General features: G+C 39.6%; 2 protein-coding genes across 2 annotated transcripts in view; one reads left to right on the top strand and one right to left on the bottom strand.

The window, feature by feature from the left end:
* Positions 1-3,224: 3,224 nt before the first annotated feature.
* Positions 3,225-7,349, bottom strand: LOC119782834 (uncharacterized protein K02A2.6-like). Its single transcript, XM_038284012.1, has 2 exons — positions 6,446-7,349; positions 3,225-6,291 (listed from the first exon to the last, which is right to left on the bottom strand). The coding sequence occupies exons 1-2, from the start codon at positions 7,347-7,349 to the stop codon at positions 3,329-3,331; spliced, it is 3,867 nt and encodes a 1,288-aa protein (XP_038139940.1). The 3' UTR covers positions 3,225-3,328.
* A 1,504-nt stretch (positions 7,350-8,853) lies between these two features.
* limk1a (LIM domain kinase 1a) overlaps positions 8,854-24,108 on the top strand; it is a 68,026-nt gene continuing 52,771 nt past the window's right edge. Inside the window, exons 1-2 of the mRNA XM_038284013.1 lie at positions 8,854-9,132; positions 13,160-13,259. Of these exons, the coding sequence (XP_038139941.1) occupies positions 9,075-9,132; positions 13,160-13,259 (158 nt within the window). The 5' untranslated portion in view covers positions 8,854-9,074. The remainder of the gene's footprint in view (positions 9,133-13,159; positions 13,260-24,108) is intronic.

The raw sequence follows: 24,108 nt of genomic DNA, 5'->3' as shown, positions 1-24,108 counted from the left end.
CTTCAGGCTTTACAGAAGGGAAAACATTTGTTTAGAAGTACACTGCAAAAACAATCCAGAAATAAGTAAAAAATGGCTTAAATTAAGTATATTTAGCCTTAATTTGAGCAGGTAAATAAGATGATTTGCCAATGGAATGAGTATTTTCACTCTTAAAATAAGATAGTTAGATAATATTTACTTGAAATAAGACGATAAAATAGTTTTTTCTTATTTTAAAAGGAAATTGTCTTGTTCCATTGGCAAAGTGTCTTACTTACCTCCTCAAATCAAGGAAAAACACACTTATTTTAAGAAAAAATAACTTATTGAGATTTATATTTTTTGCAGTGTAGGAGTTAGTCTGACAAGTACTTTATGTGTGGTTGAACATTGAGTGAGCATTAGTGTCATTTATTTGTTAGGACTAATAGCTGTATTCATCGGCGTCACCAGACCCCATTTACTGGGGCACGTGCCCCAGTATAAATGAGCTGTGCCCCAGTATAAATCTCATGAATATTTGCAACAGTGATACATTTTTTTAATGCATCAATTTAGATAATGGGAGGAGACGTATATTTCTACTCAAATGCGTACATCCAAATTGAGGATGTATTAGCGCCCCCACGTCAGCGCATGTCACTGCATGAACTGCAGGTAAATTAACGCGCTGCTCTCAGCTGAGTTGATGGGACACTGTGCGGCGGCGACGCATTTTTAGTTCTGGTAACGTTTCTTACCTGTCAATTTTATTATTTTCCCAGTGAAACCACATGATTTATAGGCTACTAACTGAAAATTACTGGATATCAGGAAATTCCTCACACGAAGCAGAGACAGGGAAGCAGTAAAACAAGATGAGAGAGGGAGGTAAGGTCCCGTGATGAATTAGTGATTTAAGCTAACCAGTTACATTAGGAACGTTATAAGCAATATGATAGATATTTACATAATTATAAATTTACGTTTTTTAATGTTCGCTGTAGAGAATGAGAATGAAGGTGCTGGAGTAGGAAAGGGAGGAGGGGGCGAGACTGACGGGCAAGAGACAGGTGAAGGACAAGAGAGACAGGAGAGAGACAGGACCATGAAGGTGATGAGGGAGCAACAACCAGCTTCCACAAACAAGAAGGGGACATTAGTGACTTAGGGGGAAAGCATGGTGGTCCTAGACAAGTGAAGTTGTCCCACCATCCCCAGGACAAATTTGGAGTAAAAAAAACGTTCATTTAATTCAAAATGGTTTGAAAGCTTTTTATAATTTTTATAAGCCTTGTCATCAAGGATATGCAGTGTGTTTTCAACTTGCTTGATAACATCATGTTCCCAAGACTAACACAGGTCATCCAGATCTCCCTCACAATCCCAGACTACAGCTGTAGTTGTGAAAGGTCATTCAGTGTGCTGAGAAGGATCCACACTTGGCTGAGGTGCACAATGGGACAAGACAGGCTCCATCATCTTGCTATTTTATCAGTTGAAAAGGAAGAACTTTCTAAGCTGAGTCACAGTCTAGTGATTGACCGCTTTGCAAAAATGAAAAATAGGAGGTACACTTTAATGCTCAAAAAATAAAAGAAAAACTTAGTTCAGGTTGAGTTAAACTTTCCCCTGAACTAAAACTCTAGGAATTAATGATTACTTCAGAATGTGTATAAGGAAACTTTTTATTTTTAAAGTTGGTAATGTCTTATTTTTTATAGCTGCAATGTTGAAAACGTTCATGTTTGTTAAAACAAATATGCTCTTACACTCATTAATATCTCAACTGGTAATTTTGGTAGGAATTTATCAGGGTGGGGCAGTGTGCTTGTCTGTATTTGTGTATGGAAGGAGGGGCATATGTGGTATGGGGGCCAGTGCCCCAGTAAAGCTTTGTGCCTAGCAACGCCCCTGGCTGTATTGTTATCAGGAGAGCATAAAACAAAGAAACATCCTTTTGCATTTATCCTCTGTCACTAACTATTATCACAAGCTTTGTTTATTGGGGGAGGATGTGTGTTTATGTGAGGCATAAAATCCTCTTGTTTATTTACTTGAGCTGCTTTTATCGAGGCTTTATTGACCAAAGGTTTCTGAGTGCTGTTGCCGACGTGACCCTATCTCTCCATGTGTAACTATGTACTGTATTTTTAACTAATTTTGATGTTAGCCAGCTTCAGTTCCTTCAATCGAGGCTGCGTGAGAGCTGTCTTTGAGCCTCGCCTGGATAGACCCTGTTGTATGTGGCGTGGGATGCTCTTCATCTTTATTTAAAACTATTTTTAGAAGGAGGAACAGTGTGGTTTTGCACTTTTTTTTTTATGATCTCCACGACACATGTGACTCGATCCCAGACATCCTGGCAATGTATTTGCTTTAACAGATACCAAAATAAAATGTGTTTAAAGAAGCTTTCTTCTTCTTTGTTTGATTTTTAATGACTGAACAACTAAATTTATTAAAACCCTCCACTTTTTTTGTTGCCTCAAAAGTCTTTTTTTTTTCTGTTTTTTTAATCTAATATATTTGATTACTTTTCAGCAAAATCAAGAGATTCTGCAAGAGAGAACAGATGCACAGACACTTCTGACTTTATTCATATTTTGTCTCATCATAACCTCAAAATTTAATATAATTTAAGTGAAAGAAAAAAGAAAGCGAAATTATAAATGATTTTTACATTTTCCTTTCAAATTTTGAGAGGCCTGTCATTTATTTGCCTTTGGCTACAGATAAGCTTTCAGCTCCAACACAGTAGTTTTTGGAAATTGAAAAATGCTATGTTTACATGCAAACAGGGGCAAGAATTTGGATTGTGTGATAACGTGGCTAATTATGAAAAATCCACGTCCAGCCGAAGCATGTCCTTTTTTTAGGTGTCTTTATTGCACACTCTCACAGAACCAACAACCAACTTCTTTCTGCCTCCCTATGCATATCTTAGCTCGCCCATAACTAACATGGGAATACAATCCCTCTTGTGGCGTGGGGGTAGTACTGCATATTATAACTAACTCAGGATACTACATCCCTCCCCTCTTAAGTTTAAAGTACTCTTGTAAATGAACTTTAAATCTATTAACTATGTCACCCTCACATTAACCTTACTTTTGCTTAACAGTGAAACTACATAGATACTCAATCTTAACACAACCTAGGACTTTTTTTTTTTTTTTTTAAATAACTCAACCATATTACTCTACTCCTTTCAAGATTAAAGGTCAAATGCCAACAATCAAACCAAATAACTCTCATGACAATTTTTTTTTTTTTTTTTTTTAAACTAGGAAGGTTGGGTAAACTGCCAAACCTTCCCATGCATGTCCCAGAGCATGTTCTGACTCTTTCTTGAAGGATATGAATTCTAATTAACAAAGTCTCTCAGATAAGCAGGAGTCTGTCTGGTGCGTGCAGATCTTCGCAGCACAGGTGTCTTTTGGGCTTCTGTCCCTAGCGAAAGTTCAGCTGGAGGATGAACCTGGGTTGACTCAGCAGGCTGCTCAGTCATTTCCCCTCCCACTGAAGTTGGAACACCTGGGTCTGCAGGCACGACCTCCACTGCCTGCTCTGGCAACTGCAGGCTGACAGGCTCTCCTTCCACCTCATGACTGGACATCTCGTTTGATGATGCTTGACGCTTACGAATCTGGTCGACGTGACGTCTCATCACACGTCCATCTCCAGCCTGCACTGTATAGGATACGGGTCCAGTGTTCTCATCCACTACTGCTGGTATCCACTTTGGTCCATAGCTGTAGTTACGGACATATACATCATCTCCAGGTGCAAAACTTCTCCACTTACTGTGTATGTCGTGATGTTCTTTTTGTTTGAGTTGTTTCTTACGAATCTTTGACTTCACATCTGGCAGCAAAAGATCCAGTGTAGAACGCAGTCTTCTGGACATGAGCATTTCAGCGGGTGACAAGCCAGTCGTACTTTGTGGTGTAATTCTGTAGTTGAACAGAAACCTGGCTATTTTTGTTTCCAGTGTATCTCCTTTTGTTTTCTTAATTCCCTGTTTGAATGTCTGAACAGCTCTTTCCGCTAGTCCGTTCGATGCGGGGTGGAAAGGTGCGGATGTTTTATGCTGTATTCCATTCTGCTTCAGGAATGTTGCAAACTCTTGACTGGTAAAGCATGTTCCATTGTCAGATACTATTGTCTGGGGAAGACCATGTATGCTAAAGCACTGTCTCAGCTTTTCAATAGTCACCTGACTTGTTGCAGTGTTTGTTGGGTAGGCATCAATCCATTTGGAATGTGCATCCACTACTATCAGGAACATCTTTCCAAGGTAAGGACCTGCATAATCAATATGCAGCCTGCTCCAGGGTGTTTCTGGCCACTCCCATGGATGAAGTGGCGCCCCTGCAGGACACTTCCTATTTTCTTGGCATGTGTGGCAGGACTGAACTTCCTTCTCGACATCAGAATCCATTCCTGGCCACCACACATATGAGCGTGCTAAACCTTTCATCCTGGACATCCCTGGGTGCGTGGCGTGCAGCTGTTTCAGTATGACGCTCCTTCCTTTCTTCGGAACGACCACTCTTGACCCCCAGAGGACACACCCATCTTTCACACTCAATTCTAGTTTCTTTTTAGAGTAGGGTTTGAACACTGTGTCCACTTCTTTTGGCCAACCTTTCATGCACCAGAGTAACACTTGCGACAGTGTTTCGTCTTTGGCTGTCCACTGCTTCACCTGAACTGATGTGATAGGCGGATCTTCCATCAGATCCAGCAGAAGGACTTGTGCTGTCTCTTCTTCTTCTTCAGTATGTGGCAGCGGCAACCTGCTCAGTGCGTCTGCATTTGCATGCTCTTTTCCTGGTTTGTAAATTATTTTGTACTCGTATGCCCGGAGTAGGGTTGCCCATCTTTGCACTCTTGGTGAACACATCTGAGGAACGGGCTTCTTCTCGTGGAAAAGTGAGATCAGTGGTTTGTGGTCCGTGCTGATCGTAAACATTCGACCATAGATGTATTTATGGAATCTCTTTATTCCAAACATGATAGCTAAGCCCTCTTTATCCAGTTGTGAGTATCTCTTCTCAGCTGGTGTTAGCGTGCGGGACATGAAACCTAAGGGTTTTTCACTGCCATCTTCCATGATATGGGACAATATGGCACCCACTCCGTATGGTGAGGCGTCACACGCCAGCACCAACTCTCTATCCGCTGAGTAGTGACTCAGGACTTTAGCTGATTTCAGCATCTGTTTTGACAGTCGAAAAGCATCTTCCTGCTCCTTATTCCAGGCCCACTGGGCCCCTTTTTTCAGCAACTGGTGGAGAGGAGCTAAATGTGTAGCTAGGTTAGGGAGAAACTTGTTATAGTAGTTCAATAGACCAAGATAAGCCTTCAACTCGGTCACGGTGGTCGGCTGTGGAGCCTCTTCAATGGCTTTTATCTTGCTTTGCACTGGGTGCAGACCTTCTGCATTAATAATGTGACCCAAGTACTCCACCTCATTTCTCAGAAATGCACACTTGCGTCTGTGAAGGCGCAAGCCTGCTTCTTTCAGTCTCCTCAGTACCTCGTCCAGCGTACTTAGATGCTCAGCTTCATCTTCCCCTGTCAAAAGTATGTCATCTAAATACACTGCTACCCTAGGCAGACCCTGTAGCAAGCTTTCCATGGTTCTCTGGAAAATTGCTGGAGCAGATGACACTCCGAAGGCAAGCCTATTGTAGGTAAACAGGCCACGATGTGTGTTAATTGTTAAGTATTTCTTGGACTCTTCATCCATTACAATCTGCTGATAAGCATGACTTAAATCTAGCTTTGAAAACTGTTTCCCTCCTGCTAGACTATTAAACAAATCTTCCACTCTGGGAATGGGGTACTGCTCTAGAGATGAAGCGCTGTTGACTGTTAATTTATAATCGCCACAGATCCGGACAGAACCATCCGGCTTCAGGACAGGTACGATGGGTGCAGCCCACTCAGCATACTTTACTGGTGTTATGATGCTCTCTCTCTGCAGTCTCTCAAGCTCCTCTTCCACTTTTGCTCTCATGGCATACGGAACTGAGCGGGGTCTGTAGAACTTGGGACAAGCTTCAGCTGACACTCGAATGGTTGCTTTCATGCCTTTTAACATGCCTAACTCTTCTTTAAAAACATCTTCATGTTTTGAAAGTACCTGTTGTAGCCCTTGTGTCTCTGTTCTCACATGTTTTATTTCATCCCACTTAAGCTTCAGTGTCTCCAGCCATGCTCTTCCCAGCAAACTAGGTCCAGTACCCTTCACCACCACTAGGGGTAACGTCTTCACTTGCTGGCCATAGATTACTTCCACATCTGCTACTCCCACAATTTAAATTTTCTCCCCTGTATAGGATCTCAGTGTGAGCTTAGTTTCTTTGAGCTGTGGCTGCTTGTTCTCTTTCCACATTTCATTAAATGTTGTCTCATTCATAACACTCACACTACATCCAGTGTCAATCTCAAAGTTTACTTTCTTCCTATTCACTTCCATCTTTTACTTCAAATGGCTTAATTCTCCTTATTGAGGTTTCTGTTTTAATGCAAGCTAACGTGAAGGCTTCTTCTTGCTCTGATGAACTATCATCCTGCCCCTCACACACCTTGTGTGCTTTCTGTGGACGCGCGCGCCGCTCCTCTCTGTTTGGTTTCCTTTCATCTGGCCGCGAGCTCCCTTTATTTTTATTTCGGCAGGCTTTGGCGATGTGTCCTACTTTTCCACAGGCGTGACACTTTGCTTCTTTAAACTTGCACTCGGCTGCACTGTGTTGCTTTCCGTGGCATCTGTAGCACTCTTTCTTTTTCCAGTCTCCCTTCCTCTCCTTTCCCTCCGTCTTCATGCTGTTACAAGCTAACGGAGCTTTATTTTGAAGGTCCTGCACATTCCTACTGGCGGCTTCGGCTGCTACGGCAATTTGAAATGCCTTCTCAAATGTTAAATCGGTTTCAGATAACAAACGTCTTTGAATCCTATCATCATTGATGCCACAAACGAGGCGGTCTCTTAACATTTGCTCCAGTGTCGTGCCGAAGTTACAATCCTGAGCGAGTCGTCTCAGCTCAGCTACGTATACACTCACAGTTTCACTAGGCTGACGGGCACGAGAGTCGAATTTGTATCTCTGCACGATCTCGCTTGGTTTGGGATTGAAGTGGTCTTTCATGATAGTCACTATTTGGTTATATGTTTTCGTGCTGGGCTTATCTGGACTCACCAGGTTCCTTATGAGCTTGTATGTGGCTGGTCCCACCACACTAATGAGGATAGCTCGTTGCTTATCTCCATCATCAATATCATTAGCAACGAAGAACTGATCCAGAATCTCGCAGTACTCTTCCCAAGTCTGCTCCTTCGAGTCAAATGCTGACAGATTTCCTACCGTCATATTCATCTTCGTTTTATGTGTGCTCTTGTCCTGCGTCCGCCCGGTCTTTTTTTTGCACCGCTTCGTCTTCAGTCCACCACTCTTTTCAATCCTCCGTCAGCTTTCCAGAATTATCCTCGTCGCCAATATGTGATAACGTGGCTAATTATGAAAAATCCACGTCCAGCCGAAGCATGTCCTTTTTTTAGGTGTCTTTATTGCACACTCTCACAGAACCAACAACCAACTTCTTTCTGCCTCCCTATGCATATCTTAGCTCGCCCATAACTAACATGGGAATACAATCCCTCTTGTGGCGTGGGGGTAGTACTGCATATTATAACTAACTCAGGATACTACAGATTGGTCAGATGATTCCAAAAGAAATCTGTTAGTGGTTGAAAAAGACAAAACTGAGATTCACCCTCATGCAAAAAATAACTACTGTACAGCTAAATTACAATCTTTTTCAATCAAAATGCAATCAAAGTCTGCGTTTAAATGATTAAGAATCAGAGGCAGAATTTGACAACTAATCTTAATAGAATCTCTTTATCCAATCTGTCTGAACCAGGGACAAGTTTAGGGCAAGGAATTAACAAACATGTATTAATAGTCTACTTGTGCAAATGTCATGCACCAAAAGACCAGAACATGTAATTGCAGCAAGGGATTTCTAAGAAAAGCGCTGTATACAGAAGCCTGAAAATAAATGCATACAAATATTTTTTTGTCAAAACAAATGTACCCAATACTTGTGTAGGTCTAGCACCTAAAATTTATTTTTAGTTTATTTTTGTGGTTGCAATATGAGAAAATGTGAAAAGATTTAAAGGAATAGTACACCCAAAAGATGATTAGCCTTCATTTTCTACTCACCCCCATGCTGAACAACACTCTGGAGTACTTTTTTGATATCTCAAATGCATCTGGAGATCTGGGAGGCTTCTTGCTGTCTGCTGACATTCAAATAATGGAGGTCTATGGTGCCCGAGACAGAAAGGTCCATAAAAGTCCACAAAAAACGTGTCAATATTCCTCCATACTGCTCGTCCAATGTATTCCAAGTGTCCTGAGTGGGTAGCATCCAGAATTTACTCGAAACGAAGTCATTTAGAATGTTTTTAGAGCATAAACAGTAGTGTATAGGATTTCCTGAAAGCGCGCACATGCGCGCTCATGACGCTACGGAAGCCGGCAGACCTTGCGCAAGTAACCGTGATGCACAACTATGCTGCACGATCAAGTCATTTTTCGACAAGAAAATCTGCAATTTCGACATGTTCAAGCATCAAGAATTATAGCCACGTTCATAACGTTTGTAAGAAACCAAACTGTTTGTAAATCCGTCAAGAATTCAATGAGATAAGAGTATTTGTGTTCGTGCTGATCACTCACCTTACATTAAGTACCACAGAGCACAACAGAAAGCCTGCCTGTGGTAAGATGGCCGCCCGGTGATGACGTTTGAGACTCCGCCGTAAGACATCTAGCCTTTATTATGGATATCTATGATCCCGCTCCCCGTCTCTGACGCCTCATTGGTCGGCGGCTCTGTTGAATGAAGCGCCGCAGAAAGGAGCGACCAGCAGCGGGTATCAGGAAGCAGCGTGGGCCGCTGCAGCTGCAGGGATCCACCGAGGAGAATCAAGCACAGCGCCGGGGAGCAGGCTGCGGAGGAGCCGCTGGAAGACACCGATCACCAGTTATCTGCCGACCAGAGGTTCTCCGGGGGAGAGCAGAGAAGAGTGAATGAGGTTGATGCTGCTTTGCTGCACCTGGAAGGACGAACGCATGGGAGAGGAGGAAGGTGAGCAGCTGTTTTCTGGGGTGTTAAAATGCAGAGGATGCTGCAACCTGGGGGGAAATAAAAGCTGAAATATGCTATGGTGTTTGACTTATACTGATCTGAAATGGATTTATCAGCATTTTGTCTGCGGAGAGGCTGTATGGGGATGTTGCTGCTGCCATGTTTTTCTCCAGTTAATGCATCAATCATGTGTGTGTGCACCAAAGACTGAACAAGCTCAGCCTGCATGAGCAACCGGCATATACATGCTGGTTTATGATCAGAATAAAAATGAGGAAACAGGAATCATAGTTTTGAATTAATCAACTCATCTATTAAGTATTTCTTTCCTAATTATTGGTAAAAAAAATCTGTTTACCCCCCCCACCCCCCTGAAATTCATGACTATTCATATTTCAATGTCTTGTTTTAGTTTGATTTGGAAGAATTTTAATTCTAAAGATCTGTGTCATGACATCACATTTGCCCCTTTAAGCAATGGTGTAAATATCAGTAAGCAGAGACTTCAGTTGCTTAGGGGCCCCGTCGCTGACACCTGGTTGGCCCCCCTACGCAATTGTGGACTAGGACGATTCTTTGCAGATGTAATGGTGCGAAAAATTGTTCTTAAACCCACCTGGTACTAGTTTGAATGACCAGAACTTATTTATACCCCAACACATGGCAGATTTCAACATGATGGTGAGCCGTTTAAACACGACACTAATAGCAATGTTGTACTTCATATGGGGCTCACCCAGATGATGTTGCTTATGGGCCTATTGTTGTGTCGTTACGCCACTGCCTTTAAGCATTGCTGGGTTAAAATATAAAACTCCCACTATGATTTATAAATGTAACAATACAGGCTTTGTGTGTTTGTTAATGTTTGCATTGCTATAACTCTGCAAGACAAGTGTTTCACCTGTACAGGTGTGTGTGGGAGAATGAGGGTGTGACTGTTTGCTTTTACCACCCTGACTTAGAAGGGAACAAAGACTATTAGTCTTTCAGTTCCTGAAATCCGTATGTGTTTTATAAACAGTCTGTATTGATTTTACTTTTTGATACGTTGCAATCAAGCTCCATCTCCTCCTCAAATTGTACTGTCAAAGAAATGCATGTTTTCTGAAGTTTCCTGTCTGCATCTGCCACCAGTTTTCTCTGCAGTGAAGGAGGCATTGCAGATTGACAAATTCATCCAAACTGGTTCTTCGTTCTGTGGCTGAATGTTTTTCTCATTAGTAAGAAGGAATGCTGTGTAATCATCGGCTCTTATCACTGAGCTGTCCTAAATGTGCAAACATGTTACCTTGTGTAGTGCCGGTAGACAACCTTAGAGAAAACTGTGTTGTGCAACCTTAGGATTTAAGTCTTTAATAATAAATGAGTGATCGCATTAATGCTAATTCATCCCATTAGGTGCTTTAAGTTCTTAAAACGATAAGAAAATTTATGATGTACCATGGTTTATTAAACTGCTTACAACAGAGAAGGTTTTGGTTGCAATCGCTTTTTGTAAATACGGTATTTTTAGTTTTATTCCTGTTTTGTAATTTACTCTCTGATTATCTGTGAGAAAACTAACTTTAGTGGAATCCTGTGAGGACATTCTCCAAAGGTATTAGTTAGGATAGTTTCAACAATGAAGTAAAATCTATAAATATTGCTAATTTTCCATAGCGACAATCTGGATTTCAGCTACAAAGCTTTCATAGGGTGTACACCTTGGTGTATCACATCTTTAGGCTTTGAACTTTAGACTCTGAAATACCATTTCCTGCACTTTGAGGTGGATCGCAGCTAACTTTTTGTTTTCTTTTTACAACACATTTGTCCTGAATATGTGCTTGACTAGAGGTGGAAATTTCATAAGGAACACATTAGATCATTTTCAGATACAATGGTTCAATTAGAAAGTGTACTACTTTTACACTGCGATTTGAGCATCAAAAAAGCGTCATTTTTTATGCTTGTACACTTTGGTGCTCCTGAAGCGCGTCCAGTAAAGTGTGTACAGGTGCGTCTAATGCTTCTGCTGCTCCTGTGTTCAATGGCAGAGAGTGTCTTTGCTGTATTTGCTGTAATCAGTTGATAAAACGTAGCTTTAATACGAGAAAGCCTACCTTAAAACATTGTCTATGCAGTCAGTTCATCAAGAATCCTGCTTTAAAATATTATTCGGCTGTTGGAGCAGCTCAGACCGCCGCATACGACGGTGCGCTGTCACTGGGAATCCCCAGCAGCAGCTGCCCCAGGCCCGTTCGCTTCTTAGTTGGTTTTCTCCTACTGTTTGTGGCGACTGGAAGTAGATGTAAGCGTTTTTCAGGTATAAGGTACAAACTGCAGGCGCCAGAATAATAAAAGCAAACATATTCTACTGGCAGGTTTTTACATTTTTTGTTTAGACGTTAATTAACAGTTTCAGTGGAGTGATCATAGCGATCTGCATCAGCAGCACTGTGTCGGTCTCCCTGCCAGCTTGCAGATCAGCTTCTCTGATTGAATGATGTGGCACGTTGAGCTGCAACAGTTCAATATTTCCAATTCCAGCATTTGCTGCTTGTGAAATTTTTAATGTTTGAGCAGAATCAGAGGTAAAATTAGGGCGTACAAAAACCGTACATCCTAAAATCAGGGCGTACAATTTCTAATATTTTTAGTAAAGGCCATTACATGCCCATATGCATTAGGCAATATTGGCAATATTGACATGGGAAACTGAATATCGCATTAGCCTTCATATCTGTTTATTTCTTAGAACCTTAAAGGAACTTCCATGAAACATGATCTAAATGTTTATTAAACATTAACAGCTACTTCCTGTATATTACCTTTAGAGGACCTTCAAGCAATGTCCCTGAAAGACATCTATAGCTTCCATCATGTAATCATTAGAAAACGTTTAGGGATTGTAAGGATGAACTTCAACAGCACCCTTCCCCAACAACTAGGATAGGATTTTTTTTGGTAAGGCTTTCTTTTACAGTACATCAATAACCTACTAATAACATAGCAAGTTACACTATATTACTAGGTAAGAAGAAAAACTATATGGAGACCTCAATAAATGAATGTGTTATCTGGTAAAATGCAGTTTATTACTTGGTATATAACAGAAAAAACAAACCTAGAAGACAACAAGCCAAACTTTTTAACTAAACTCCTATTTATATTGGTAGGTGGTGGCCAATAATAAAACATTTTATGTGGTAACCTAATGGTAATTACAATGTTACATAGTCGCCTACATGCAGGTTATTATTTTGATACCTTAATCTTGGGGTAATTGCCCCAAAAAAATTCTTGTTACCAAGTAATACATTGAGACTTGCTATGTTTTTACCATGTTATTATATGGCTATTGATGTACTTTAAAAGAAAGCGTTACCGTTTTGTTTTTTCATCTAGTCTAGAATCCCTAAGGATTCCTCTGAAAGTACGTATGCACTCATTTGCACACGTTTGTGACCTCCTTGAAACTATCGGGTGAACTTCTTTAAAGGTTCCTTGGATATAAAAAAAATTTTTTCTTTTATTTAACCTTTGGAAAACCTCTGAAAGCATCTATTAGAGTTTCTGCAACTTTTAGGGGAAACCTTTTATAAAGCTTACAGAGACATCCCTTGAATCGTCCCAATGATTGACAGCCACTTTGTTATTGGGCTTTATGTAAAATCTTATGATTTAATGAAAAACATGTTGGAATCAAACATCTCCAAATTGACGTCAATTCGATGCTTCGAACGAAAACAAAGTGGGCTTCTAAAGCTAAATTGGAATATATTTGAATCACATCACCAAATAATCCAGAAGTTAGACTGGGATCAGAAGGCTGGTTATGTACGTACAACAGAGCGTATGTTGAACAAGCAGTGATGTCAGAGAAGTGGTTCTGTTTCTGTGCTTCAGCTGAATCATAAACCAGCTGAGTGAGTTTGCATGGAAAACGAGATAACCGTCTCATGCAAACTCAGATACAAACAGAACATTGTGTAAAGTCTCACATCTGCATGGGTTTAATCCCGTTTTCCACGTGTCTTCACAGCTGGAGGAAGTTTGCCCGAGTGCGCGGGATGCAAAGACAGGATCTACGATAAGCAGTACCTTCAGGCCCTCAACGCCGACTGGCACACCATTTGCTTCAGGTAGAAAACTGACCTCACAGCAGCACCAAGGCAGGCGGCCAATAACTGTCTCTGTTTAGTGTTTTCTCTTTGGTTGCTTAATGTGATGCTCTTTATCGTGATGATTCATGAAACAACCCATGGAGAATAAACCAGAGCACCAGGAGTTAGCTGTGTCTGTGACGAGTTTTCACCTCTCTCTGCTTGAATGGCTTCATTAACTGAAAGCTACACCTTTTTATCACTGTGCTATAAAGATTTCACAGCATATTGTTATTCATTGATATACTTATTTTATGTTACCAATGGATTTATGCAACTGTAAACAAATGCCAAACATTTGAAGAAGTAGCCAGTCCTCTAAAGTAAGTTAAAGCTATGATACTCTTTTTATGTCTATGGATCATATGGAACGGAATGGTAAAAACTTTCATTTACAGTCTTATCTTCATAATAGCAGAGCAAGAATTTGATTAAATTGAAAAGTAACAGATTAAAAGGGGAAGAGTTATGGTTTGAATATATGTTTTATATATGGCACAAAATGGTCAAAGAATATGAATTAGAAAATGTGCTAGAAGGTGTGCATATTATACAGCCTTTAAAGATGGAAGATTCAAATTATTGGAAAAAATGAATAACAACTTTTCTATAATTTACACACAAGGATATACTCTGCAGTTTCCAGTCACTACGAACAAACAATGACCCAACTGGAGCCCCAATGTGACCGCTATCTTTCCACAGAGATAAAAGGCAGCGCTTTAGGTGCACTATATATATAGCACTACAGCCTGGGACCTGGGGAGCCATAAGAATGCGGCATTCTGCTGAATGGCAGCGTTCTGTGGCATGCATGGCCTCAGTCAATCTGTTCCCCCCTCTCAGCCCCCCCACCCGAATGTATTTGACGTGTTGTGATGAACAGTTGTACAGAAACTGAAATTTCAGTTGCAATGTAAATTTTAGTTGACAATAAAGTAGTTTGATTGATTGATAGATTGGAGCAGAGTAACTTGGTCAGGTTCCTACTGATGTGAGACTACTTCAACCAACACTGCAACGTCGCTAATCTTGAACATGTACAGTATGACTTCCCTCTTAATCATTAAAGCGTCATATGGAGGCTCCTTGAAAAAAGCAATCTCCAAGTTATGTATTGCTGTCTTACTAGCAATATATCCTTAATCCTACACATTAAGGATAAGTGGGAGATTGAAGCAGGAATAGTTATTTCCACTGGAGAAAATGTTTTGGTTCCAGTGGACTTCCACTAATTCACTGGCTTGGAGGAAGCATTGCTGCAAAGACATATCATTTTTTTTTTTTTTTGGAACACCCCTTTAAAGTAAAAATGTGGTTCTATATAGGTAGACCATTTTCATGTATTTAGGTCATGCCCGACTTTAAATCAATACTTATCAGGAATTTCCAAGGTTCAAAAAGTGGTCTGTAAGTTCGATATTAATAATGATGTCGTAGGCATGTAATTTGGTCTCATTGTGCCTCAGGATGGCGAAGGGGTATATAAAGCTGCTCCACGCTCTACTAGCAGCCAGTAAAAAAGCAATAACAAGAAAATACTAAAAAAACCAGCCCTCCTTACACTAGAATGATTTAGCATTGTTTTAGATATATTTACATTGAATGAATCACATTTTCTTTAAGAACCCCTCGGATTTGAGTTTGCATAATTCTTGTTTATTTATTGAGGCTCTGCCTTGATCTTATGAAATTGGAACTATAATAATAATAATAATAATGATAATTGAACTTTATTGATCTCACATTGGAGAAATTTACCTCTGCATTTAACCCATCCTTTTGGGGAGCATTGTGCTGTGCCCAGGGAGCAGTGTCGGGTTAAGGGTCTTGCTCAGAGAGCCAGAGTGGCAGTCTGTGGGAGTGGGACTCGAACTCAGAACCTCAGAATTCCAAGCTCTATGCCCCAACCGCTAGGCCGCCGCTCCCCTAGAAAATTGTTCTTCTTTAAGAATATGTAAAAAGATCCTACAGCTCCTTGTTAAATCCTCCATGTTTTACTTATAAATAATTAATTAATTATTTATAAGTTAATTATTATAATTAATATAAATAATTTGTTTTTTGTTTCTTTGGTTTTTTGGCTTTTGTTTTGTTTGAATACTTTTGTTTTTTTGTTTTTTTACGTTCGATCAAGAATATAACTTATTTTGTATGTAAAACAGACTATTTTTTCATCCTTTTCAATAAAAACATTAATGGAAAATAAATAAATAAATTCAAAAGTAAGATTTTTTTATTAAAAAATGCTAAATATTACCTATATAACTTCTCTTATTAGTCAACAAATATTATCTCACTGCTCATCAATTGGAAAAAACAACAAACAAACAAAAGAAAGCTGTTGGATGAATAAAATACCTGTTAATGATGAACTAATGATCAGCATTAGCAACACTCAGAGGTTCAATCATTAACTTGCTTAAATTACCTGGAAATTAAAGGTTTTTCAGAATCCAAAAAAAAAAAAAAATTAAACTGGCCTAAATCTGATCACAAAGAATAAATAGAAAATGAGCTTCATTTGGACTGAATGGAGGTGTTACTTTAGCGCTGAGCTTTTTGAACCAACAGAACTGGATTGTTTGCATAAAGATCTTACTGGAAGGTTGGAAGCTGACTGTTTTTCCCTGCTGATTAGAGACAGTAGAGTTTAAAAAAACATCACATTCAGTAGATGAAAATCAAATTCCTGGATCCAGAGAGACCTTTGCATGTCTCACCCCTCTTTCCAGCCCCTTCCCTGTCAGTCAACCTTAAAAAAAATAGACAACTAAAACGCAGCTAAAACTAAAACTCAGCATTCAAATTCTGTGTCACACAAATCACAATTTAGATTTATAGGAAAAATTAAATGATCAGCTTTAAGTAAAGTTTGTTTTTTCCAATCCTGTCTTAAAACCTCACCTTTCTCTGTCAGCCCTGCATAAAGTAATTACAATCTCATCAAGGCAAAACAGGGAAATGGATAAATTTGCTTTGATTAAGCCAAAGGATCTATGAGGCCGTTTAGGATGAGCTGCAGAAAGACGGTGAAGTTGGTTAAAATTCTCCACCAAGGTGTGTGCATCTTTCTGCACCATTTATTCCCACTTTCTGACCGCACCAGGAGATTATTGAATGCAGATAAGAATAAATAACAATGCATTTATTATGAATAAATGCATATTCATACCTAAAAGCTCTATATTATTCGTTTCAGACTGCAGACTGTGAGTTTAAGCCCTTCATTCTGAATCAGCAGCTTTTCTTCATTATTTGCAGTTGGATGAAAATGCAAATTGTTCCACCCTCTGTTTCCTCTCTCACCTTTCTCACTCTCTATTTACTTTAGTATTCAGACTTTTCTTTTACTCCCTGAATATTAATGGTCAGTGTGTAAACAGCGTCAGCCTTAGTGTATGTTTAACATGTTGCCTGGTTCTGGTTCTATTGCAGATTAAATCCTTTACCTTAATGTTGGCTGTTTGTTCTCAAGTTGTTTTGCAAAAATATCCAACAACTTGTGACTCCTCTGTCTTCCTGATGAGTGTTAGACTTGTTTGGACTTGAATGCTCTACTGAGAACTGATAACGTTTCATAGGATAACTCAGCAGCATCTTCCGCTTCCGGTGACATGCAAGCAACAACCTGCTCTTCTTTCAGTTTATTGCATTATTGTCGTTTTACCATCTGTTTAGGTTCTTTTTTTTTAGTAGCAAACCATCAATACTTTTGATATTACTCCCCTTGGACTTTCTTTTAGCTGTTTTCAGTCTATATCAGCTTGTTTGTGAGACCTTTAGACAGGATGGTTTTAATAGAAATAGCAAACTTTTTTTATAACCTCCATTTTTTATTATTATTTAATATTGAACTTGTAAAATTCCATCAGCCCTAATCTAAAGTATTTAGGGAGAAGAATGAATTAAGACCACTATAGACTTTTGATTAATTGATTGAAAAAAAGGAGTTGATTCTTAATCATTGTTTGGAGATTCAGTTAAATCTCATGTTAAAGGAAAGAAAGCGGCTGCTTCACCTCGGATATGAACCTGTTTAGTCTGAGAATCCCTTAGTGCAGCTTATAGGAACGTTCTGTTATGGCTGCTGTCAGTCATACTAATGATTAACAATCGCTTCAGCAGCAGGAGGCCTTCACAAACACGCAGGAAGCTGACACTATGTTTTAACAAGTCCTGACTGCGTCACCATCGTCTCCTGGAACCCAGTTACAGACGTGTTGTTCACCTAAGCTGTCTAGGAGCTCTGTAAAAACCCCACATGCAGTATATTCATACTCAGTTCCCGAGTTGAAATTCTAGTTAATTTGCGCTGCACAGAGGACTTTTTATCACCTTGATTCTTAAATCTGATTTACTTCTGTTAAATAAACCTGATCTTGGTCAACCACAAAAAAAAAACAATAACGTCAAAGCTCAGAGATTGAAGAGCTGAAGTGTTAAAGATCAAGGGTTGGAGCTTTCATCAAACCCTGAAACCATTTAATCTTTGTTTTGTACATTATTTTACTGTGCTTTGGATGATGCAGGTTTTCCGTTTGTCTGGTGGTCACAGTCTCTACTGGGCTGCAGACCGGATTAACTCATTAATAGATTTCACTGCCCACACACAATCTCACACCGTGTTCATTTTTATTCATCTCCATGCGCTGGTAAAAGCCACACACCATTTGCGTTTGCGCCACAGTTTCCTCGCCTCAGTTGGTTTTTAGTTTTTTAATATTATTTAGCAGATCACAGATCGATGGCTTGTTTCCTTTTGGTTTAGATTCATTTTCTGTAAGTTTACCAAAACTGGTGATTTTGTCTCCACCTTTAAAGGATTTTTTTTCAAAGCAGGCTGCTATAATTGTCTTAAGATCAGCCTTGCAGGAGGCAATAATCTGACAGTTTAGAGTTTGTCTGAAGGAAGACAAAGAATAGAAATGAGAAAAGGGACCAAAACTGAATAGAAACAGGGTTTTAGGATCAGAACATCAATGCAGCGTTTGTTCTTGTTCCTGACTGATTGGCTAACTGTGAGTTACCTGTGTGTTTTGACTCCCCTGACTCTGGGTTGGCTCTGCTGGTTAAGCCCCTGTCTTAGCCTGACGTAGGAAAAATCTGGCAAAAACGCTGGCATACGGTGGATAAGTTATGGGTCAGTTTTGTATAAGTTATGAACAAACTGAAGCACAGATTTTTTAGGAAGCTGAAAATTTTCCGGTCTGCCAGTGTATGTTCATACGTGGGCCATAAATTACAGGTAAGTTATGTGAACGTTGATATATGCTAAGTGTAACTTACCCATAAGTCGTGGCGTCTAGTTTATCCAAAACCTGTGAGTAACTTGAGTAACTTATCCGTAACTTAACTGTGTTCCAGACGACCGCTGAATATGTTTCTAACTTACAGCTACTGTTTAATGGTGTATTGCCAGCGTTTTGGTATAAAAGTGGGTTCACAGGAGGAAACGGTCAGTTCTCCTCCAGAGAGAGAGAAGGTGAGGGTGATGGATCCTCCCTGCGTTCACGTCCATGGCCACGACCAATAAACTACTAGCAGACATGATGCTGAATCTGCTGCGACTGCAAACCTTCTTTCTTTCTTTTTCTTTTTTCTTTTTATTTATTTATGTTTTTTTTTTTTTTTTTTTGGCCGGCGGTAAACAGCAGCTAGGTTAATACCTCAATCAAATAAATCTCTTGATGCAGGCCGAGGGTCTCCGGAAGCATTGCTACCGCCTCAGGACACGGGCATGTGACATTTCATGTGCATTACGCTGCCATGAGTTATGCATTAGTTAGGATGTTGTTGGACATAAGTTCTGGACTCGTTATGAATGTATAGGCCCAAGATTTAAAAAATGCATAGAAAGTCCAGCGTTTGCCAGCGTTTTAGAAGATTCTGGGACGTCAGGCTTTAGCAGATTTAGCCTGCGAGGTGTGACAGGGGCTTTAGCAAAACCAAAGATGACACAGAGGTTCTTGTGGTCGTCTGCAGAGTCCACTGGCAGACCCTAGTGGATGGATAAGCACAAGCAAATTTATGTCGGACATTTTTAAACCTAAAAATGGGGAAAAACATGTCATTTGATTCCTTTGCTAAATATTGCAATGTTTAACCCGCTTCTGACTTTTGTCCCACCGGTCGCTTCAAGTTGCATCACATCTCACGGAGGGCAAGAAAACAACATCCGACAGGCCAAAAATATTAATGTTATCTAAAATCTGCTCACATTTTACTTGGAATTCAATAACTCTCAAATAATAAGATTGTTGCCGATCCCTCGCATCCCAGTCCAAAAAAACTATTTCAGACACTTCCCTCTGGCAGGAGGCTGCGGTCCATCAGGACCAAAACCTTACGCCACAAGTACAGTTTCATCCTATCCGGTTCTATCCTTATCAACAAGGCCCAGATACCCCCATGACACTGACACTGCCTCTCCTCCTCCCCAGTAGCATCTCCAGACTTCCTCCGTTACATTAATGCACAGTCTACTGTCTATATGGTAAATAGCTATATTGTATATTTTATTTGCATACAGTATATCAATAGATTCTGTATTCTGCTACATTCTGCTATATCCTCTATGGTAGCCCCCTCCTGTCTTGGTCTTTGTATTACACCCTTTTTTTTTCTTCCTATTTTCTGTGTTTTGTTGAGTTTGCAGCCCTTCAGTAAATTTAAAGTAAACATATTTCTATTTAAATGTAAAAAAAAAAAAAATTCAAAAAGTCAACATAATTCTCTGAGAGTTTTAGTAAAAAAAAAGTTTGCATGTTAAGATAAATAAATAAAGGCTGGTTGCACCTGAAGTGTTTTTCTAAAGGTGCTGACATGTAAAACAGGAAAGAAGGCACCTTTTAAGTATATACCATGTTCTACAGCCAGTAGATGATCATAGATTTGTAAAATAAACCTTTAATTAAGGTAAAATATGATGTAGGTTAAAAGAGAAAATGGTAATTTTCTAATAGATTTCCTCACATCTTTCCCTTTGCAGCTGCAAGTCGCCCCCTCTTGGTTATTGAGTAAAATGCAGCTTCAATTAGAGGCCAAACCATTTCTATACACTATATATAGTCAGTTGGTTGTTGTGTTTAAAACTCTGTGGTGATTGTAAACGGCGCAGCCTGCAGATTCATAAAATATTCAGTGTACGTACAGTTCTTTGACCTTAAGATTGAAAATCTGCAACAGTAGAGAAATCTTTTTCAAGATTTTACTCTTAGGTCGACTCAGGAACCTTGTTCAGCGTTATACGAAATACCATCTTGAATTCTTGGATGTGTAATCTTATGGTTACTTAAAACGTTTTCCTTTTCAGGATGTTTTTGTCCGCTGCCACTAGATGTTACAGTAGAGCTGCAGTTTTCTGACTCCCCTCCGTGCTTCCTGTCTGATATGCTGTTTTTCATTGATTTGGTTAATGCCCAGCTGGCTCATGTGTGTCTGGGCTCCCTTAAATGTGTTCATCTGAGCCGATTGATCATCGGCATGGCTGCTGCCGCAGGGGTTGAAAACATGCAGCTCAATGTGTCATTAATGATTTCCTCCCACCGGAAGTCTGAATGTGAAACCTGACGAGTGAATCTGTGTGGTGGTCAAAGTCTTTAAAGCCCTTTGTGTGTCTGTGTGTGGGATGGGGGGGTGGCGGCGTATGGCCTTTAGATTCATCATCTGCTGCATGTCTCTATGTAGATATGGAAATCTTTCCCACGTGTTTAATTTGAATATTTAAGTTGAAAGTAAACACTTCTTTGTTGTTGCAGGATGAATGTGACGCTGTTTCCAGCTCCAGGTCTCTTCCTTTGAGGTGTCGGATATCAGGCTGAACTTTTGGCTGCTTTGTGCGACATGTTAGGAGAGAACACATATCATAACAGAGGAAATGTGTAATTCCCATGAAATATTGGAGATATATATCTTAAAAGTACATTACTGAATGGTGAAGTGGAGGGGGGAATTTTGAAAGGCAGGTTTAAGGGAGATTTTCTTGTGCTTTATATTTGAGTGCTGCAGCAGAGTACAGAGGAAAGGAAGTGGGATTAAAGAGGGGATGGTTTGGATGCAAAGTGAAAGTATCCAAAGACTGTTTCCCCTGGGTGGAAAAAAAAAAAAAAGTTCCTCTGAAAATAGCCTCATTGTTGGTTTGGCTTCATGGGAAAATGGAGCTGAGGTCCCACTGCTAAACATCGTCCTGTTTCTGCTCTTAGTTTGTAACTGTTGCATCTTTAAAGTTTAAACTTGCTCCAGGAAGAACTTTAATTTGTTTTCCAGACGCATCTCCCTAAACTGAAGAACACTCTCTTCCATCACTGAATGTATTGATTGTAATGAATTCATATTTTGTTGTGCTTCAGTCTCAATGAAGACATTTATTGACAATATCTCAGTGCAGCTGAGAAACTGAAGTACAGTTTGAATAAGAGGTTCGCCCCTTTTTTAAAGTGGTTTTACTCTCATTTGGGCTGGAACCACGTCCACACCCGGTGGGCTCTAAGGGCTGAGCTGTGAGCCGACCTGCTCTCCAGGTTGCCAGGATAGATATGTCTGCACAATAGTTGGCAGGTAGCTTAAAAAAGAAGATTACTTTACAAATCCTTGTGGCCCGGAGGAAAAAAAAAAAAAATCCTTCATCTTTTGGTCAGGAGTTTTTTCAGCACGTAGAAAAGACCTCCTTCAGTAGGGAATGTTTAGTCTAAGATAGTAGATAATCACACAGCAAGAAACCGCCTTAATTGCAGCGTCTCAAATGAAGCCTCCAAAAAATAAGTCAACAATTTAGAGAACATAAAAAAGGAACGATTTGCTGTCCTGTCAGAAAGGGACAAACAAGCCCACTTATGTGTTGGACTCTGAATCTATAGCTGTAACGTCATCTGCTTATGTTTACTGGCCCATGAGCGATGGTTTTATTTGTTTCTACTGATCGCTGAGCCATCTAATAAGCCTGGAGGTCAGAGGTCTGGTTTACAAATTGGTTTCATTTTAGGACCTACATGTCTACGTGGGCCTTAAGCTAATAGCTTTTCTTTGCCTTTTGTTCATTTCAGAGATTAAGTTGAAGAAGCTTCCGTCAAAGAGTTTAATAGAGGGTTTAAAATGTATAACTGTGAAGAAAGTTATCCATTATTGCACTGACCATCTGTTTGAAATGACACACCTTCAGTTTTAATAACTTTTTTGTGATTAATTACTATTATGTTAAAAAAAAAACGGGAAAAAGTTGATTATTTCTGATGCATTATGCTGCCTAAAATGGTTAAATAATTAAGTATTAAAGTAATTTTTGGTGTTTATACAAATATGCTCCATTATTCAAAAAAAGCATCATAAACTTGCTTTAGAGTTTTGCAGAAAGTGCTCTAGTTTGTAAAATCCTAAGCGGTGCTGCAGTCTCTCTGCAGCATACTGCAGCCCTCTATCCCCCCCTCCTATTCTAAAACTACATCTGCTTTAGTTTCCCCCCTGATAATCACCCCAACATGACTTTAAAGTGTGCTGCCTGTTTAGCCCTTCTTTTCCATATTCATTGTGCATATTCAGTACAAGCCCTGCTGATAAAACATGTTTGGCCGCAGCTGCCCTTCCTCAAGGACAAACTAACACTGAGCCTGTAGCCCTGCCTTTCCGTGCCGTGCAACATATTTGACTTTCAGATGAGAATCATGCAGATGTGGTCACCTCTTTGGAGAAATGTGTCTGTCTTTGTAATGCATTGGAAGTTGGGATTTTCTACCAGGCAACATAAAGACCTGCAGTGACTCAGCACCTGTGTGAAAAAAATAAATAAAAAAAACTGCCTGGTAACAGAGTCTGCAGGATTTGATGGAGACGAATCATGTGATGAATTATAAAGATAAAAGAAACTAAACCTGTTCTGAGCTTAATGTTTAGTAATGGCGATAGGGCTGATTGTCTCTTTGGATACCAGATATTCATAGTAAAGCAAAAGCAATGCGACGTACGAGTCCAGTAACTTATATTACTGTATAAACAGAGGATTAGGACAATTAAAAAAATACATACACATACTTTTTGTCATTATTATGTCTGCATTTTCATGCATCCTGCTATAATACTACCCCTGGATAGGAAAGGAACTAGAAGAAAACATATCTGACAGGTGATGCAGTAATCAGGAAACGCCAGGAAACGATTTTAATTGGATTACAACACAACAGGAAAAAATTAACCGATTACTCATCAAAGAACAGCCCTTGAACTCAGGTTAAGTTTTTAGCATTTTTACAAATCACATTGAGCAATCTAATTGTTAATTATAAATCACCTGTGTGTAACTAACACTCTTTATAAAAACAGCTGTTTTGTGAGGTTTGTTAGATGACATTAGTGAAGAAATTGCATCATAAAGACTGAGGAAGACACAGCAGACTGGACACAGATGGTTTTGGGGATGAGAAAAGCAGAGTTGCAGTATGATACAAAACCACATAATCCTCTTCCAGAGCACCATTTATTACCTTCAAATAGATGATGACACAATTACAGACCTACTAACATGACTGTCCACCACGGAAGGATTCATTGGAAGCGTGGTAGCTCTGAAGGAGCTGCAGAGATCCACAGCTCAGGTGTTTGCATTAGCACAATAGTTACAGTCAAATGCTATTATTCTCTTAGAATGGCCAAGTTAAAGATTAGACATGAATCTAGGGCTAAAACAATCGGATTAATTGTGATTAATCGATTATTGAAATAATTGTGAATTGATTTAGTAATCGATTAATCGTTAACTGGAGTATAGAGACTCTGAAAAATGATTTTAGCTCACAGAGCGACCGACTTACAGCAGTAATTATACTAAAATTGTATA

The sequence above is a fragment of the Cyprinodon tularosa genome, unplaced genomic scaffold, assembly GCF_016077235.1.
Source record: "Cyprinodon tularosa strain WSP-4 unplaced genomic scaffold, ASM1607723v1 ctg198, whole genome shotgun sequence".
In the NCBI taxonomy this organism is placed as follows: Eukaryota; Metazoa; Chordata; class Actinopteri; order Cyprinodontiformes; family Cyprinodontidae; genus Cyprinodon; species Cyprinodon tularosa.
The sequence above is the reverse complement of the archived record's forward strand: the minus strand, read 5'-3'. Positions and strand labels throughout refer to the sequence as shown.

What these genes read in the sequence shown, in the direction of transcription:
- LOC119782834 (XM_038284012.1), bottom strand. Translation starts at nt 7,349, where the DNA reads ATGAATATGACGGTAGGAAATCTGTCAGCATTTGACTCGAAGGAGCAG. An exon ending in ATTTGAAGTAAAAGATGGAA is followed by an intron (nt 6,292 to 6,445) that starts GTGAATAGGAAG and finishes GGGAGAAAATTT; the next exon opens with AAATTGTGGGAGTAGCAGAT.